This window comes from Fringilla coelebs, assembly GCF_963513975.1.
Source record: "Fringilla coelebs genome assembly, chromosome: 6".
Lineage (NCBI taxonomy): Eukaryota > Metazoa > Chordata > Aves > Passeriformes > Fringillidae > Fringilla > Fringilla coelebs.
In genome coordinates this window covers 57,605,090-57,623,794 of record NC_140034.1, presented here as the reverse complement: position 1 = coordinate 57,623,794, position 18,705 = coordinate 57,605,090, and the positions used below count along the sequence as shown (strand labels likewise).

The 18,705-nt window shown below is 46.0% G+C and overlaps 1 protein-coding gene across 1 annotated transcript in view; it reads left to right on the top strand.

Annotated features, from left to right (window-relative positions):
- Window positions 1-4,474: 4,474 nt before the first annotated feature.
- Window positions 4,475-18,705, top strand: part of MPPED2 (metallophosphoesterase domain containing 2) — a 115,136-nt gene continuing 100,905 nt past the window's right edge. Inside the window, exons 1-2 of the mRNA XM_084208012.1 lie at window positions 4,475-4,612; window positions 9,472-9,715. Coding sequence (XP_084064138.1) covers window positions 9,588-9,715 — 128 coding nt within the window. The 5' untranslated portion in view covers window positions 4,475-4,612; window positions 9,472-9,587. The remainder of the gene's footprint in view (window positions 4,613-9,471; window positions 9,716-18,705) is intronic.

The following is an 18,705-nucleotide window of genomic DNA, read 5'->3' as shown; positions in this document are numbered from 1 at the left end:
CTGAGCCTCCAGCACCTGGGAGTTCCTGCAGTGACGCCTGTGCAGGAGCTGCTCTCCATCAAACCACACTTGCATCGTTATGTGCATGCAAAACTGCCTTTTGTGTGTAATAATAAATCACCCAGGGGTCCTTCTTAATCCTGAAAAAAAGAATATTCAGTGGAATGATCAGGGGGGGAAAAAAATTATTTCTTTTTATTTCTTTTCCAGGTACCATGACTATCAGTTACACTGGAAGTTCTTAGAAGGATAAATGATTCTCCTCCAGCTGTGTGTTTTTGCAACACTTTATTTTTACTGAGGGTAAGTAGGAAAATTCCAATCGAATATTGAATTTTATTTAATTTAAAGGGGCAAGGCAGCAGACAAGCATTATCCTGTGACAAAGTTCTGGCCCATCAAATGTAAAAAGACTGCCCAGAGGGCAGCTGGTGATATTTCCTTCAGTAATCTTACCTGATGCTCTATCAGCAGAATAATGACATGCTCTTCTCTATCTGCAGATTCTGACAGAAGGCTCCGATTTCAGCTCTTTTGGCAATTGTCATTTTCATCCCAAAGCTGGTGTGTTTCTATGGAAAGGCTGTGGGTTCTTCCTGAGGTGTTTGCTGGAGTATTGAAAAGTTTATAGGCCTGTTTGTGAGGGGGAAAAGTCAGATAAAAACTCATAATGGGACAGATTATGAAGTCCAAAGCCATGAGGTTTGGGGGGGTTTTCAGCTCTTAGGATTCAATTAGCTGCTAGTTCCAGCCTGCAATTTTGTTGAGAAGCCCTAAGAGCTAAAAAACCCAACTTGCAAAATTGGAATCCTGTTATTTTGGATTTTTTTTTTTCTGTTTGTAAGTAATACTCTGTTTGTAAGTAATACTCTGTTTTTCTGCTGTTTTCATGTTGTTGGCCAGCATGCACACCAAGTGCCCTTTGGTGACTTATGGCCTGCAAGTGAAAGAACAGAGCAAGGGAGAATCTATCCAAACATATTCAGCAAATTTGGAATGTTGAGGGGCTCAGTGGGGCACAAAGCCCAAACTAATGCAGTTTTCTTCTGTTCCACAGTTAGGGAAGAATTTCTGCTTGAATGGGGGGAAGGAGCCTGTTAAGATGCTAGAACTAATTTTTGCTAGAGCTGCACTGGTTTGTACTGACATGTGGTAAATCCAGTGACTTTTGGTGAAGATTACTGCCAGTGGCCATCCACTGGACCAAAATCTACTTGTTTAAAGTGTCAGGAAAATTAAAATACGTTAGGAAATTAAAATATGCATTGTCTAGGTCTGTACCAGCGTGTTCTGCTCTCTGCAGGCTGAAACTGAATTGTCTGCAGTGCAAATGAGAGCCCTTGGTGCTCTGGTCTTAAAATGGCTAAAAAAAAATCCAGGAAATTGAAACAAACAACCCAAACACCTCTGGTACAGTGTCCAAAGAAAAAATGGTGTGAAATACTGGCCTGGCTCTTTCAGGAGGTGCAGCAAACACTGTGCCAGCCTTGGTCCTGCGCTGCTTTGTGCCAGCACAAGAATTCATGGCACTGCTGTGGGTCTGCCTCAAAACCCCTTCTGCCCTTTTGGAAGGAGCCTTTTCAAAATCTGAATTTGTTCTTCTCGTGTGGTTTGGTGTGTTTGAAAGGGCTTTTTTTGTTTCAGTTTGGTTTGAATTCCTTGCTGTGTAAAAGATCTCTCAAAAAATCTGATGATTTAAGGAATGAGTGCTCAGAGGTAGGCTTGAAGTTATACTTTCTTGTAGGGCTTTACAGATGCTTAGGAAAATTTTTTCCTGAAGTAAAGAGCGAAAATAGGTAGGTGTCTGTGTCTGTGGGTGCCTCATAAGCTGTTAGCTCTGTCCTGTGCTTGGCAGAAACTGGAGGCAGTGATACCTTTGAAATGTATTAAAGATGACATAATAGATTGTGAAGAATGGGTGTGCTTTTCAGGATTCTGTAGTGTTTTATAATTTTCAACACGCATCTCCTGAATCTGTGCGTTTGATGATAATCACTTTGGATTTGTACACATGAAAAAAACCAACAAAATCCAGTGCCAATTCTGAACAGAACTAAAGTTTCATCTGTAACATACCTTTCACTACCATTAATAGGCAGTATTAAGGTAAAGAAAAGCTGTTTGTTCACTGTTTTGAATTTCACCCAGCCAGAAAAATCAGTCCTGTGACACTCAAGCACCACATTTACTTTTTAGGTTTCAAAATTTATCTCTAAAACCCTCTTGTCTTGTGTTTGTTAACGGATACACGTTCCAGCCACAATATAGATATTTTATTTTTGTGTGCTTCCGTTTTGATGCTGCTCTTGTGAATTAGTGAAGAAAGGCAGCAGGATTCTACTCCTTCCCTCAGAAAACCCTTTCATCAGTTTTAGCAAAATATTTTTTCCATCCTATAGCAACTCTGGGGCCAGCAGGTTTCTAAGGTGAGTGCCTCTTGGGAAAGCATCCTGAAAACAAGCAGTTTGTAAAAGTTCTGCTGGGTGCCCTTAGCAGAAAGTGTTTCAGAGTTTGTCAAGTTATGTGTGAACAAAAATGCTCCTGATGACTGTGTTACAGCCTGCTGCTGTTGCTGAGCAGATATTGTGGTGAAAAAGGTGCAGGTCCCACTCTGGATTCACACAAGCAAAACCCAAATAGCAGGAACTTGCTGTGTGTGAGGACTAGTGAGGCAGGGAAGTGCTCACCACAGTGCCAGGGAAATGTCCTAATTCTCACCAGCTACCAGAGAGAAGGCCTGTGAGCTTGCTAATTCCAGTCCTCTATCCAGTTTTCTTCCCTGTTTCTCTGTGCTAGGAGCTCCTTTTGTAGTGCCAGGGGCTCCAGACGTGTAAAGACAGAACAGGACAAGTCCTTGTGCTGTGAGTGTGAGGAAGGGATGCAGCAGGTTCAGGGTCAAACCTGCTCCCTGTCACCTCCCCCTTGGTGCTCCTGGGACCAGGGGAGCTCTCCTGTTCTCTTTTTCCCCTCAGCTGCTCATCTCTCTCCCTGGATAGTCCCAGCAGGAGGATTTGTGAAGTGGACTGGGAGAGGAGGCTGACCCACACCAGAGAAGAAGGTTTTTCCTGGTGCTGAGTGGATCAGTTTCCCTGGTGGGTGGCGTTCCCTGTTCCCACCAGAGTGCAGGGACACGGGTGGGATGCTGGATTGCTGTTTTACAGCTGGGTCACAGGAAGCCAGCTAAAAATACTTGTGCAGACTCCATTCCAGGAAAAGTTTTCCTGGAAGTGTTGCTTTGATTTGGTCAGGAGGACGACTCATCTCTGGGCCTTTTTGTCTGAAACAGGAATTTTCCTGTGGTGGCTCACAGAGCTCACTTCTTTCAAAAGTTATGATGACAACTGTAAAAAAAAAAATCAGAGTGAAAGGGTAAATTTGGGAAAAAAAGTCTTATGCCATTTAGTCTTTGATTTTTCTTGATTTGCCATTTTCTAAACAGGACAGTCCATCCCAGTGGATTTCTGCCTGGCAATACAGAAGACCCTTCTCATGGCTTTCAGCAACAAAGAAAAACCTGCCTGCTTGCCATGCATATCTGAAGGTTGGCTAGAGTCAAAATTACTTATTTAAAATATATAGGTCACTTATACTCACTATTAGAGGCCTGCTATTTATTTTCTTATTCAAAAATATTTGATCTTTCTTTCCTCCTGTCTTTCTCCTCATTGTAATATATTTTTGGAAATCTCCCCTTTCCATTTGCTGTCTTGAAAGTAAAGGAACAAACACGTCAAATCTTTACTTTGTTACTGTTGTGGCTGTTGACACAATTGCGGTGATTTTGGAGGGGGCGAGAGGGGTGAGAAAAAAGGGGAAAAAAAAAAGCCAACGGCCACATCCCTGATTTTATTTTTCCATAGGAAAGCCCCAGTTACCCTAAGACAATGCTCGGCCTGAAAGGCGAACCCTGGTGTTTCTGGTCGCTGAGGTGAGCTTACCTACAAAGGAGCAGGGCACCGCATCAACACCCGGTAACGAAAGGTGCGGCTGAAGGTGCGAAAACCCGTTCCGAGGATTTGGGTTTTTTTAATTGTCGCTATTATTACTTATTTATTTTGTCATCCCGGTGGGCAGCGGACGAGCCGCTCGGCGATGCGCGGTGCGGGGCCGGCCGTGTCTGGGCGAGCGAGCCTTGGAAGAAAGGGGGTCCGGCTCTGTGACCCCGGCAGGGAGAGCCGTGCTCCAGCCTGTGCGGCACTTGGGAAATGCAGCAGCGCTCGCTCGCTCCCTCCCTCCCTGCCCGGGGGGGTGAAGTGCGAGGCAGCGGGAGGAGCCGTGCGTGTCTCTGTGTGTGTGTGTGTCTCTGTGTGGTGTGTGTGCGAGCGAGCAGCGCCGTGGCCGCCGTGTTTCCTGGTGCCTGCTCCCTGACCCCAGTGGCAGCCCCGCTCACTGCACCGCGCCCGCCCTCGCCGCCGCCCCGCTGCCGCTCCCGCAGCCGGAGCCCGGCCGGAGCCGGAGCCGAGCCAGGGCCGCCGCCGCCGCCGCCGGGCGCCGCCGCGGGGTCGGGCGCAGGCTCTGCCCCGGCCGCGCCCCCGCAGCCCCATGGAGCGGCCCCGCTGCCCGCGCTGAAGGCAACCCCGACCCGCCCGCAGCGGCAGCCGGCGGAGGGAAGGTGAGCGGCCCCGGGCCGGTGTCGGGAGCAGGGGGGCACGGCGGGGGCAGCGGCGCACAAAGCGGCGGGTTAGAGGTGCCGTGTCATGGGCGGCAGCGGCGGGGGCGGGCGGCAGCTCCGGCGGCGGCGCCGGTCCAGCCTCCCGCGAACAATGCTGGGGATGAACGCGGCCGCCCGCGCCCCCGCCGTGACCGCCCGAGCCCGCCGGGTCGGGTCGGGTCGGGTCGGGTCGGGTCGGTGCGGCGGCGGCGGCGCTTCCCCGCAGCCCAGGCGGCGATGTCGGCGGCGCTGAGCGAGGCTGCCCTGCCCCGCTCCGCTGCCCAGGCCGTGCCCCCGCTGCCCTCCGCCCCTGCCCGGCCGGGCGCGGGGGCGGCGGGGCGCCGGCGGCCCGGGGGCGGCCCGGGGGCGGGGGCGGCGTGCGGAGCCGGCGTGCGGGGTCGGGGCGGGGGTTGCGGCGGCGGGGCCGGGAGGGTAGGCCGGGGAGCTTTGTGCTGGCTGGGACCGGCGGGCGGGCGGCAGCCGGCGGGCGCAGCGGCGAGCAGCCCGGCGGGCGCGGGGCCGGGGCTGCGGACGCGGAGGGAGCCGGGGATGGGGGCGAGCTGGGGGACACGCCGCAAAAGTAAGGAGGGAAAGGCAGGTTGGCTCCCCGGCGGAGTTGCCTCTCGCCCTTTCGCCGGCAGAGAAGCCGCTCTGAAACCCTGATCCCGGAGGCCTCAGACACTTGGGGCCGCGGCGCGGGGGTCGGCACGGCCGCAATAAAAAGCGGCGGGCATCACCCCCCGCCCGGCCCCGCCGCGCTCGCCCGCGGCTGCCGAGGAGTTCGCGGCATCCCTCCCCCGAGCCGAGCATCCTCCCCCCGCAGCCCTGCAGCCCTTCGGGTGCGTGGCACGGCGGGGACGGGGGCGACGCGAACTTTGTGCGGCGCGGCACGTAGGGCGCAGACGGGGCAGAAATGCCCCCCGGTGCCGCGGGGCGGGGGCAGGGCAGGGCAGGGGGCGCGGGGCGGGGGCTGCGGCACACGCCGGGACGGGGCCGCGCCGGAGCCATTGGCCACCCGGAGCCATCAATCACCGGGGGGCGAGCCGGGCGCCCCGCGGGGCCGCGGCCGGGGCGGCCCGGGAGCCGGCGGCGGGCGGGCGGAGGTGGGGAGCGGCCGGGGGCCCAGGTACCGGGGGTCGGCGGCGGGGGAACGGGGCGGGGGAGAGCCGCGGTCCGGCCCCGCGGTGCCTCCGCCGGACTCGGTGGGTAGCGGGAGCGCGGAGTTGTGGGCAAACTGCGGCGCAGCATCTCGGGGACCGCCGGCGGGTCCCGCGGGGCCGGGAGCGCTCCGGGAGCTCCGGGGGCCGAGGCGCGGCCCCGGGCGGGGGCAGCGTGCCGTGTCGGTGTAAGAGCGCCGGGATAGCGCAAGGAGCACCAGAAGGTGTTGACACGGGGTTAACCCTTCCCGGCTCCTGCCTTTCAGCGTTTTCTGCTACAGCCCGAGCCCAGCTAGAGGCGGATTTTTGAAATTCAGATGAGGAAGGCGTAAATATTTTATTTGGGGAAATGGTTTTTTCGCGTGCCTTCGTGTGCATAGGCAGGGCTCGTGTGAGTGGCTCTCTGTGCGATGTAAGGCTACATTGAAATTGACTTAGCTGGGCAGATTTCTCCGCGGTTTGTTGACAGGGCGGCAGTGTACAGGTTTACAATTAGCTGCACCCGCGTTTGGGCCGGCCCTGTTCCGAAAAAGCGCCGGTTTATACCTGTACCGCTGGGCAGAGTGTACAATGGCACATCTCCTGTCTTGCTGCAAATACACGCTGCGAATGGATAACAGCCTCAGTATCTGGGAAAAGGCAACGTGCTGAAAGAGCATCGTTTGGGTTTTTAATATAGCCATTCTTATTTAAAACTGCCTCAAAAAGTGCAAAAGATATTACGCGTTCTTTTTTCCTTGATAGATGGGAGGATAATCCAACTTTTATTTTTTTGTTTGTAATCTTCCAGTAGTGCTCATAGTTGGAGAAAGAAGAATGGTAGCGATTCGAAGAAGTCTCTTTTAATTTCTTTTTTTTTTTTTTTACATTTTGGGCCTATGTTACGTTTGTTTTAAAGTTTTGAAGTGTTCGGCTTCTTTCCTCTGTTTTCTTCAGAGACGTTCACAGTAAAGAAGGTAATAATTAGATATTTCTGATAGTTGAGCTGTAGTACTCTGTGGAGTACTAAATGGAAATTAAGAAAACTGACACAGAAGTCAGCTTCAAATTATGATTTTTTTTTTTTTTTACCCCTAGTCTGGCATTTGTTGTTGAATTTAATTTTAAAAGGATGCTTTGTTCAGCTTTGTCTCAATTTAAGTACAGATTTATTTTTAAGATTAAAGATTAGAACAATGGGAAACAATTGCAGCTTATGCACTTATAATCTGGCTGAGAGTCAACTTAAAAGTATTTAATACAGCTTTTTAAGTGTCCTCTTGTAATTTGTTTTATGCCAGTTAGTTGTAATTTCTTTCTGTAACATGGACTGTTACAAACATTGTAAAAAATGCCTATTATCTTTATGTATAATTCATTCTCATGAACAAATTAGATTTTTCTTCCATGAGTGAACTATAATATGAAATTTAATGTTCTGACCTTTCTTATGCTGGGTTGCTGAAAACAGTGTCGTTTAGCTTTTTTGAAAGCCCAAGCATATTTTTGTTGTTGGTTTAATGCATTGTTTTATATTGTTGCTTTTAACTGCGGAAAAAATAACATTATGCATGTAATTTTCACACTACTTCTTAACATATGAAGGCTCTAAAGTTCTTGCAGTGTAAAAGAAAAACTCTGTTTTTTGGGTTTTTTTTTTTTCCTTTGGGAGCTCATGGCCCGTCTTGTTAATGACAGTCATTTCTCTGGCAGGAAGATGTTTTCATTTGTATTTACTTCTCAGTGCAGGGCAATTAGGCTGCTCTGCTGTTGCTCACTCTTTTGAGATAGTTTCTATCTCAAAAGAGCTGCAGCGCTTGGAACAGGACTGCAGTTTGAAGCAGGTGTTGTGTTTTACTGTTATGCAAAACAACACCGAAACATAATTGTAAAGGAAATTCAGGAAACAGCTGCAAACTTGGCGTGGTGGTAACCACTACGTTGTGTGAGCAGTTCTTGCAGCATCTTCCATCGCATCTAGCAGGGCAAAGAGGTGTTCCAGCAAAGCTCACCCTTGCTGGTTTGTGCTGCTGAAACCTTGTTCTCATAAGAGAGGTCTCACAGGGGAGGACCAGGCTGTGACCACAGTTACAAGGCTCTACCATCTCTAGTGACAGTTTTGAAATTGCTGCTTTTCCTTTTCGTTTCACCTTCATCTTTTTTTTTCCTTTTAGTTTTTTCCTTTTGCTTTTTTTTGCTTTTTTTCCTTCTGACACCAAAGAAGATGAAGGGTAGAATCCAGTTACTAGAATGAAGGTTGTGGAATGTCTCAACCCAACCAACATATGGAAGCCTACATAGGCCCGAGGTGGTAAAATAGTAAAATAAATGGCCTATAGCAGGCCATCTGCCATTTGCAGAGCATTCTCGTCGTGCCTCATGCCAAACTGGAAATTAGTCTTTGTATTAAAAATATATTTTGAATACAAATCAAAGATTTCGAATGCTCAGCGTTACACATGGCAAGCACATTTCTATCTGGGAGCTAGAGAAGCCCAGGGAAATTGCACTGGAAAAATATTGCTTGGTTGGGTGCTCAGGGCTCTTCTCTTTCCCATCCCTTTGTCTTGCCAGTAAGCAAGGATTTACTTTTGTGAAATGTGCTCCAGATAGGGAAAGTCCACTCTTGCGAATTTCAGTGGGTTCAGGTGATTTCACCCAAGTCCTTGCAGCTGGCACAGCGTGTCCCAGCTGAGGACCTGCCTCTAGACGGGGCTTTCACAGAGCTGCTCATCTTCAAGGTATCCTTCCACCTCGGGCTGATCAATTTCCACGGAAAGGAAGGCAGTTGAGGACTCCTCAGGTTATTGAGCACAGAAATCCAAGCTCGGATTCGTGTTGGGGAGGTCCTGGCTGTTGGCTTGTGCTGATAGCACAGTGCACATCCAGGCCTCGCTCCAAACCTGTTTAGGAGCACTCTGAAGAAGCCAAAGACAGGGGTGGAGAGAGAGGGAAGAGCCTATTTCTTTCATTTTAGGCAGCAATATTTATGTGTAACATCTCGCTAAAGTCAGGTGAATCGTTGCTGTCTGCTACCAGTGAATCCAAACCAGTTTCAATGCTAGCAAGCTATGATATGGACATTTTGTTAACATTGCCTCCATACTTGCCTTTCCCTGGGCGCTCAAAACACCTCGATTCAAAGGTATTTGGGTGTGCCTTTTGCTGTGCAATGGTAACATGTTCTTTACATCAGTTTCTTGTAAGTTTCTCAGCTATTGGTGTTCCAAAGCCACAGCAGCAGATTGAAAACAAGTCTGCATGTTTGTGGAAAGTCTTTTGTCCTTCAGGAAGCTGGGTCCACTTGTGAATTTTTCGTAGTTGCAATTAACACGAGATGTTATTTAAAGTCGAGGATATGAAATGGGGAGTGTTTAACTGGAGCTTTCAACACAGATATTTTATTCCCCCACCCCCTGAAGATAAACCCTTACTTTAAGCATTCATCCTTTGGATGTGTCTAATGGTGATGGAGTTGGATGACGAGGCAATTAAAAAAAAAACAACAAAGTGAATAGTAATGCGTGGAGAGGGGTGATGGGCACATCAGGAATATAGAAAAAAGTCTCAAATCTGAGTAGGTCTTAAATGTGAATGGAAGCCGGGAGAGCTTGGAGCAGTAGGTCAGCGTGTGTTTACATCTCGTGGCTCACAGCGGCGTGTGCTGTCTGTCTCTCCCGGCAGAGGTCACGGAGTTGATGCGGAGCTGCTGGGAGTCGGGATCTGCCCGGAGCACCATGCCCTGCCCTGCCCCCGGCCTTGGGAAGCTGTGAGCTGGCTCATGTCCATAAGGAGGAAGGATGGCTCATGGAATTCCTTCACAAGGCAAAGTTACCATAACGGTGGATGAGTACAGCTCCAACCCAACGCAGGCGTTCACGCACTACAACATCAACCAGAGCCGCTTCCAGCCTCCCCACGTGCACATGTGAGTATCCCCGCCTGCCCTGCGCCTGGCACCGGCACTGCTGCTCCACCGGGGGCTGGAAAACCGGGAGATGGCCTCGGTTGGCCACGGGAGCCGAGAGGCAGAATGGTTAGCAGGGTTTGGAGGCGCTGTGTGCGAGGGCCGAGGAGCCGCTCTCCATCCTCTGCTGGATGGAGGCGCTCGGTGCCACCACCTCGGTGGGACTCAAGCTCGTCACTTCGCTGATGTCGCTTTCGCTCGCCTGAGGGGACCCATCGCTGTAAGATTTAAGCTCCCTTCCCCCAGCGCTTACACTCAGCTGCGAAATAGGCCTAATTGGGACTAATTGTCCCCCCCGATCAGTGAATCCTTTGTCCTCCCGGTGGCGAGCGGAACGTGTGCCGCATTCCACATTCCACCCGCAACCTGCCGCACAAAGGAGCCGGGGCTGCCCCGCGGCTCCTCCGGGGAGCTGCAGACCCTTCCGACACCTCCCTGCAAACTCCAGCCCTGGCCCGGGCCCAGGGAACGCCGTGGGGAGCTGGAGGTTCCTCCATCCCTCACCTCCTCGTTCCCGGCCACTGTGGCACCCAGGGTCGGCACCCAGGCACAAAGGGCTGCTCGCTCAGCACCGGCTCCAATTCCAACTCTGAATTTCCTTCCCATTGTTTAGTGGGGTTTTGATCTTTATCGGTTATTTATGCGAAGGTTCTTTTTCTCTTAGCATTAATAGACTGAAAAGCACGTGAAACTAAAACAAAGCCGACATCCCTGGACATCCTGCGAGCCATTGTTAGGCAGGATTTTGAACCATGTCACACTATTGAATTTGATAAGGATTTTGCATAATAAGGGGGGAAAGTTGTATGGGACTTCATTGCATTTTTGTTATGTAGAAGCCTGCCGGAAGAGTGACAATGTAGGAGTTCAGCACCTTCTAATAGGATTTCACGTGGTTACAATGTTCCTAAAGGCAACTTCAGGAAGGATGCTGACGAGTGTCTGTCCTGCATTCGCTTTTCAAGGTGGAAAACTTCCCATTCATTACATTTGATTTATTGCTACCACGATGATGGCGTAACTTTGATTTTTAGAAACATTTCCGCGTCTCGATTCACTTTTCAGACCTTTTGCCAGCAGATTTCTGTAGCGTGTTTTGCACTCCAGGCTGGGCTTCTGAGTGACGTTAAGTACAAATCTTATTTAGAGAACGAATTCAAGGCAAACAAAAGAAAATCAGAAAGCATTTTTAAAGAACCCCTTCCTATGGCTGTTGACTTCAGTGGGAGCTGAATTTGGGACTAAGTGTGGTGTTCAACGCTGTAAAAATTGCTCATGCTTTGTTTAAAAACCCCACAAACACACAGGCACCCCTCTAAGGGATAGGGTAAAAAGATACTAACTTGATGGATGTCGTGAAAGATACTTGTTTGGAAAAAACTCTGTAGTTGAAATAAACACTGAGACTTCAAAGTACCGACAATTTAAAAATAATTCTTAACTTGAATATCACAACTTTCTTAAAATCAGAAATTTGGGTTCAGCGGAGGGCGTGGCACATGAAAGGGAGGTCAAAATTTCCAAAACCTGGCAATGGTTTGGTCTCAGAGACAGAAATGTTCCAGTGCAGCAGCTGAGTTCAGGCGCAGGTCTGGATGGCAAATGACAGATTTTGGAAAACTTGTTGAGAAAGAAGAGCGGGGATCCTCCAGCAGGTGAGCAGAGGACGGCAAGGAAGGGAAGATCTGAGTGTGCTGAGAGTTTGTGTGATGTGAGAACAGAATTGCTGCTGGGGGGGAGAGACTGGATTATGTGGCAGCCTCGGATGGAGCCTTTATTTGGCTTCTTAATGTATTGTAATGGAAGTTGTGCGTGTTCATCTGAAAGAGGTTGTCATCAAGTGAGAAATCTTCACAGAAAATTGGTAAAAGCAGTATTAACAAAGAAACCATGATCTTTTTAGCCTGTTCTGGCTCTGTTAGTGCTACATTGCTGCAGCTGCCAGGGTTGATTTGATTTGGTTTTACAGTCTGCTTTTCTTTGTTGCTGTCTTTTAAGGTAATGCATCTGTGTGGTTTGTTGCTTTATTTTTCTTGGATTTTTTCTTTCTTTTTTTTTTTTTCCCCTAAGAAGAAGGAGTTTGAAGAGGCTTTATTCTCTAGTGAAAAATTTATTTTAAAAACCATAGGATGAAGAGAAATGAGTGGAGCAACATGGGGGCTGAGTTTTGTGCCATGTATGTGAGCAGCAGGGCCATCTATTGCTGCAGGACACAAACCAGGAGCTGGCTGCAGCTTAAGGACAGCGTTCCTTGCTAAAGGAAATATTGGTTTTAGGAGTCATTTCTTTATGGATAAGCTGTGCAGAGGTGAGAACTGGTTCCTTGGCCTACACTGAGCCATTTACAAGGTCCTGTATCCTCTGGGCCTAGCTCTGATTTTACAGAGAGCAGAGGAGAACCCATGGAATATCACCAGCGAGGCACTACTGGCAATACTTTGCCACTTCACGTGTCCCGGGCTCCTTCTCCCACTTTTATTTCGTGCCTTTCATATAGTTCAATCAGCTGGGATAGAGTTCTCTTATCTTGATATGTATTTTTTCATACTCCTTAGGCAGTTTGTTTAAGCATAGTGTCAGTTAACAGCAGAGTATTTATTACAGCTCCCTTTGCTTGGGCTGGCAGCGACAGCAGTTTTGTCCGTGCAACTTTTGAATCAGTTTGTCCAACCATTTAATTTCATTAAATTTCATTTAATTTCTCTACTAATTAGGCTTGAACAGGTATTCTAAAGGCAATTTTTGCTGCACAATTGTTTTGCACAAAGGGATGTAATCTTAAATATTGTTTTGTCATCTTGAAGCCGTGCTCCCACCCAGGGGTTTCAGTTCCTTAGTTAGACTGTAACTTTCATTTAGACTGTAACTCTTAGTTACTAAAGACTGTTACAAAGTGCTTGTGTTTGATTGCTTTGTCCACTCAGTTTAGGTTTAATTAACAGCATCATCTTAGTTCCCTGCTCTCTAGGGCAGCTGCGCAATAATAAATAGCTATAATATAGTGATTCACATTATAACACCTATAATATGCTTCTCTGTGCTTCGTGTTGATTATTATTATTTTGAAAGTTTTCATACTTTCAAATTTTTTGGCAAGAATTGTGACTTAAAGAGGGAAGTGCTTCTTGCTCCTTAGGTGTATAAGAGTATGTTTGAGGGGTTTTTTAGGTGTTTATTTTTTAAACTAAACCAGATTTAAGCCTGTTTAGACTTTTTAAATATTCTGTATGAGGCTCTAGCAGTGGTACCAACAGTACCAGGATGCAGCCTGGGGACAAATCCAAATGAAAAACTCCTTCCTTAGTTTTTAATCAGACAGAAAAATCTTCCTATTAGGTACAATACTCCATTTACTTGCAGGGGGGAAAAAAAAGGCCCAGAAGAGTGAAATAAACCTGGTGTTTCTATTATGGAAAATGCCCCTTTGGACAGGCCTGTCTGCTGAGGGAGTTTTGTGAAGATAAAATAATAAAATATCTGTAGGCTGAGCCTTTTGGAGTAGTGGTGGCTTCTCTTTTTAGTGTAGCTTGAATGCATGTTCACACTTAGTTATGATTTAAATTCAATAGCAGGGGAGTGAGAAAAATAGGGGTTTCTGTGCCAGAGCAAAAGTCCCCTAAATAAGTTTATTCATACCTGGAGATACATTTTTCAATCTGTAACTATATAATTTTACTGCCTTTTCTGTACTAGAGCCATCCCTCATGTGAATATTCTTATTTTAAAGAGTATAAGCATAGTTTTATATTGGTAGAAATATATGTCTGGTTGAATAAAGTACGTAAATGTCTGTGTGTAAATGTGTATATATAAATATGTGTATATATCTATAAATATCTATCTATCTAAAGCCTGAAACTTCAAATTAGGGTACAGTGACAGAAATTTAAATAATTTTAAACTTAAATACTGGAACTTCCTTAAAATCAGAAATTTGATTAAAAAATTTTGGCTTTAAATCAGAATATAATAATAAAAAAATAAAACAACAGCTGTTTGATCATAGAAGGCAAAACTTTCAGCTGTGATGAAACCTTACATTGTTAGAATCTTATTAGACTACTAACCTTGACAAGAGAGGATCTTGGTTTGTTGGTTTGGTTTTTTTTTTTCCTTTTCTTTTCTTGGGGAAACCCACCCTGCATTTAATGGGCTTTATAAACTCCCCCTGAGATTAGTGGGAAATCATGGACTTGATTTGCAGCAGCCTGGATTTTTGTTTCATGTGAGCTGTGTGATATTTGGCATTAGCAAAATATGATCTCATTTGACATTTACAGAAAAGTGGAGCTGGTACAAGTAATGTTATTGGTTGAGAGAAAAAAGAGATTCAGTCTTAGAGCAGTCAGCTGTACCTGTGTGACTGACTGGGAAAGCTCTTTCAGCTGCTCCTGATGTGAGAGAGTTGCTGTAGTTTTGCTGGAAATTGTTGGTCTGGCCATTAATAACACTATATATATATATAAAATATAAAATACATATAATCTATATATATTTAATATAAAACATATGTATTTTATATATGTATAATATGGATTATATATTTATATATACTATATAAATATATACACTATATAATAATAGAATATATTTATATAAAATATATAAAATATAAATATATGTTTTATAAATATATATATTTAAACAAACATACACAGCTTATAACCATTCAAGTTTTTTTTTCCCTACTTATTTTTCCAAATAAATAAATATGTATTTATTATTAAGGAAATATAGAATTACATATTTATTATAAAATTTAATATTTATTATTAATATAGGTATATTATAATATATAATATGTACATAATATATATTATAATAAATATATATTTGTTATAAATATATATATATTTGAGATGCTGGAGTGTGGAGCACACTGGTGTTGTGGTGTAAGGCTCAGTTTTGTAATTAAAATTCAAATTTAGGCCCCTTGTATTGAGTTTATACAGTGCAGCCATCATATGCTAAGCACTGTTGAAAAATTGATTAAATTTCTGACCTTTCTTTTTGTCATTGTAAAAAGAAGTAATACCAATCTACCTTTAAAAAAATGGCCTGACATCCCTGGAAGGCTAATGCTGTAAAAGTGCCAATATTATTATTATTATAAATGTAGAACAGGTTTAAAATAATTTATATTTGTCCCCATTGCCCTGTTATTGCTGTCTTTGCACATCACCCTGCCCTAAGACAGAAGGCAGGTGTGGTGTCAGGTGGGGGTTAAAAAAAAAAATTACCAATCTTATATGAGGATCTGCAAGCCACAAAAGTTTAAGTAGAATGGTAGTTTGTCACAGAGTGAAAAACAGAATTTTAGAGTTTTAAGAAATTCCCAAGATGGAAGAATTTGGCTGTGACTTGTCCTTCTTTCTCCTTCTTCTTGTCCTCCATCTTCTGAGTGATGGAGGCACTTTTAGATTGGTTTAAAGTAGAGACAGACTGTCTAACATAAGTGATAAGTATAAGAAAATAATTGTGAATAAAGTACACGTAGTTTTTAGTATAAAAAGACAACACCACCCTGAAAGCAAGCAGTGTGCCATAGACTGACCTGCTGGACAGACCTCAGCAGGCCAGGAAAAGAATGTTCTGGATAACAGGAAATAAACTACCTTGAGAACCAGAACAGAAGAATCCTGACTCCTTTTTCAGTTGCCGAGCTGAGAAAAGAGACTCTCTGACACATCTCAGGGTCATGCTAACCACAAGGAGCCCCAAGAACAGTCCAGGGTACAGATGTCCTTCTGGTGGGGTGGGGTTTTTGGCTTAGTTGGATTTTTGTTTGGTTTTTATTTATTTATTTATTTTTTTTCCAATGAGCTGCTCCCAGTGATCTCTCTCCTGGTGTGACCCTCACCAGTGGAGGGTCACAGGGGCAGCCAGCACAGGGGGCTGGCTTAGTGTGATCTTAAATTGCTGGATTTTTTTTTTTTTAATTTTTTTAAAATATCTTCAGCATTTAACATCTTGTTTTATATTGTGGTGGGCCTGGCAGTGCTAGATTAATGGCTGGAGTTGATAATCCAGCCTCAACAAATCCATAATTCGGTCACAGCTTCCTCCTAATTAAGAGCAACCACACAAAACCTCAGCTACAACACACCACCTAAATGTTGCAGCCTTCATTGCAACCCCATCAAAACTGAAAATAAATGGGTGAGACTTGAATGTCCAAATCCCAGCCAGCTGTTTGTATCTGCTGAAATACCTGCCAGGAAGGATGTGCTCACGGATCCTCCAGTGGGCAGGGAGAGGAGGAAGGGACAACTTGTTCACCTTTGGTGCAGAAATAAGACTGGGGAAGATTTTCCTTGATGAAAATGTGCTGTTAAAACACCTTGTGGAGTCAGCCTGGCTGCTGTTGCTAAACCCTGAGAGGGAGGGAAGAGAAGTTTTTTGTGTTCATGTGTGTTGGTTTTGTGTCCTTTTGTGCTGCATTAATCCTGCAGAGAAGCCTTCAGGTCACAAACACTTTATCTGTAAGGCCCCACTCAGCACTAAAAAAGGAAATCTTCATTACATGGTCTGACTCTACTCCGTGGTGTTGTCTGCAGGGTGAATTTTGTGCTCAGTCACACTGAGGCACAGCTGAGCTGCACTTGCAAGTGTATGGACAGCACACAAAAGTGTGTGTGTTTCCCAAAAACCTTTTGGGAGTAGTGTGGTGGGATGCAGCCAGGAATGCTTTGTGCAGCAGGGGCTCCTGCCACAGTACCTTGTGCTCACCCAGGAAACTCTTTGCTGTGAAGCAGTCTGACAAGAAAGATGGATATATTTTGCCATCAGGATGTTGTGCTGTCACTGGAAACTTGTGAATTTATTTTTTTTTTAAATACCAGGGCATTAGGGATATAGTTGTGGAATTATTCTTGCAGGATTGGAGCAGATTCTTGCTTTTATTTAGTGCTTGAAGGGTGAGACACGATCTGTCCTGTGAAACAACTTCTGGAGAGTGGATTTCCAAAGAGAGAGTTAACAGCTGAGTCTGCAGGCCCCAGGCTGCAAATCCCACTGGAGAAATTTTGGCTGGTGGTTTTCTCCCCGTGGCAGGGTGAGGCTGCTCTTCCCTGGCAGCGGTGATTGGGGAGCCTGTTCCCTTTGCTGTTACACATGGCTATTCCAAACCAAGTGCTGCAGCTGCCTGCCTGTCACACATCTGACTCTCTTCTTTTGCAAACCTGGCTGGAATTTTCCTGCTGGACCAATAAGCAGAAGGACAGCCCCGTAAACAACGTGAGTTTGGCTGTCTGTGTTATATGTTACATTTTTATATGCTTGTGTTTGATGCAAAAAGTTTAGTGGCGCAAGAAGTTTGTTTCAGAAGGGATCAGGTGTTGGTTGTGGATGTTGATTTTTTTGGTACTTTTTGTGGTAATTTTCTGAGTTTGCATTTCTGATCTTGAGCTCCCAGATGTGGCTTAATTTTGGAGTCACTTAACATCACGGGAAAATTCAGAAATGGAGGGCTAGTGTGTCCCCGTGCCAAAGGAACACTTGGAAAGCTTGCTTTTGAATTCTGTGACATGCCACGGCGTCACTTGAGAAAATAAATGCTTTTAGGCACAGCAGAAGTGCAGTGAGGCAGGGACATGCCTGTAAACCATCTCTGAATGTCTTCAGAGCATCTCTGGGCAGTGAGCTTGAGAAGCTGCAGCTGGCAGGGCAGAGCCCAGCATCACCTGCTGGGTGGGCAGTCCCCCCTGTCCTGCATGGGGAAATCATTCCCTGCACAATTCATCATTTCCTGAGTCCCTAGGAGTGGATTTTCCAGCGAGCTGTGAGTTTTGGTCCTCGCAGCGATGACTTCTTGTTTCCAGCGGTTTGACTCATACTTGGCACGTGCAGCTGAGCTTTTATGGCCTTGAGGAGGCTGCTGCTGCTTGCAGAGGGTCTGAGAGTGGCTCTGAGCTCTTCCCTGTGCTGTGAGTGAGCACATGCTGGGATTTGGAAATTCAGGTCTTACCCATTTCCCTTCAGTTTTGATGGGGGCCACGAGGGTTGCAGTTTTTAGGTGGCATGTTGTAGCTGAAATTTTGGTTTTTGTTCTGTTTTTTTCCAGTGATGTCTCTCCTGGTGTAGCCTCACCAGTGGAGGGTCACAGGTGGGTCTGTCTATCTGCGTGGTTGTTTTTAATTAGGAGGAAGCTGTGACTGAATTATGGATTTGTTGAGGCTGGATTATCAACTCCAGCCGTTAATCTAGCACTGCCAGGCCCACCACAATATAAACCAAGATGTTGACTTAAAAAAAGAAGAAAATTAAAAAAAAAATTAAATTTAAATGTTAAAAAAAGTTTAACCAATTTGTTAAAAAAAATCCAGCAAGTTAAGATGACGTAAAATAAAACAGCAAGCATATGTGCATTTAAAGCACTGAAGTCAAACCAGTTTTGTCCTGTGGTAAATGAGACTAGACTCCATTTAATGGTTTTTATTTTGCTGCCTTTTTCAGATAAAAAGCTAGGGTAGGATAATCTTGCACCCAGTAATGTTCCTGGAGCAGTACCAAGTGGTTGGAGCAGAAAACAGCAAGTTTGGGTTCCAAACAATAAAGTTTAGGTACCTGGCATTGCAGTCATTTTATTTATCTCCCGAAGAGTTGGCCATAAACCTGGTGATAACCTCGATAAAGCTGGAGGTTCCCCCAGCCCTAGGGCTGGATGTTGATCTATTGGAAGGAAGGAGGAGGGCTCCGCAGAGAGACTTAGATGGGTTGGATGGATGGGCAGAGTCCAACAGCTGGAAGTTTAATCAGTCCAAGTGCCCAGTTCTACATTTTGGCCACAAAAATCCCCTAAAATGTTACAAGCTGGGACAGTGTGGCTGGACAGTGCCCAGGCACAAAAGGACCTGGGGGTGCTGCTGACAGCATCTGAACATGGGCCTGCAGAGTGCCCTGGTGTCCTGGGTCAGGAATGGTGTGGCCAGCAGGAGCAGGGAGGTCATCCT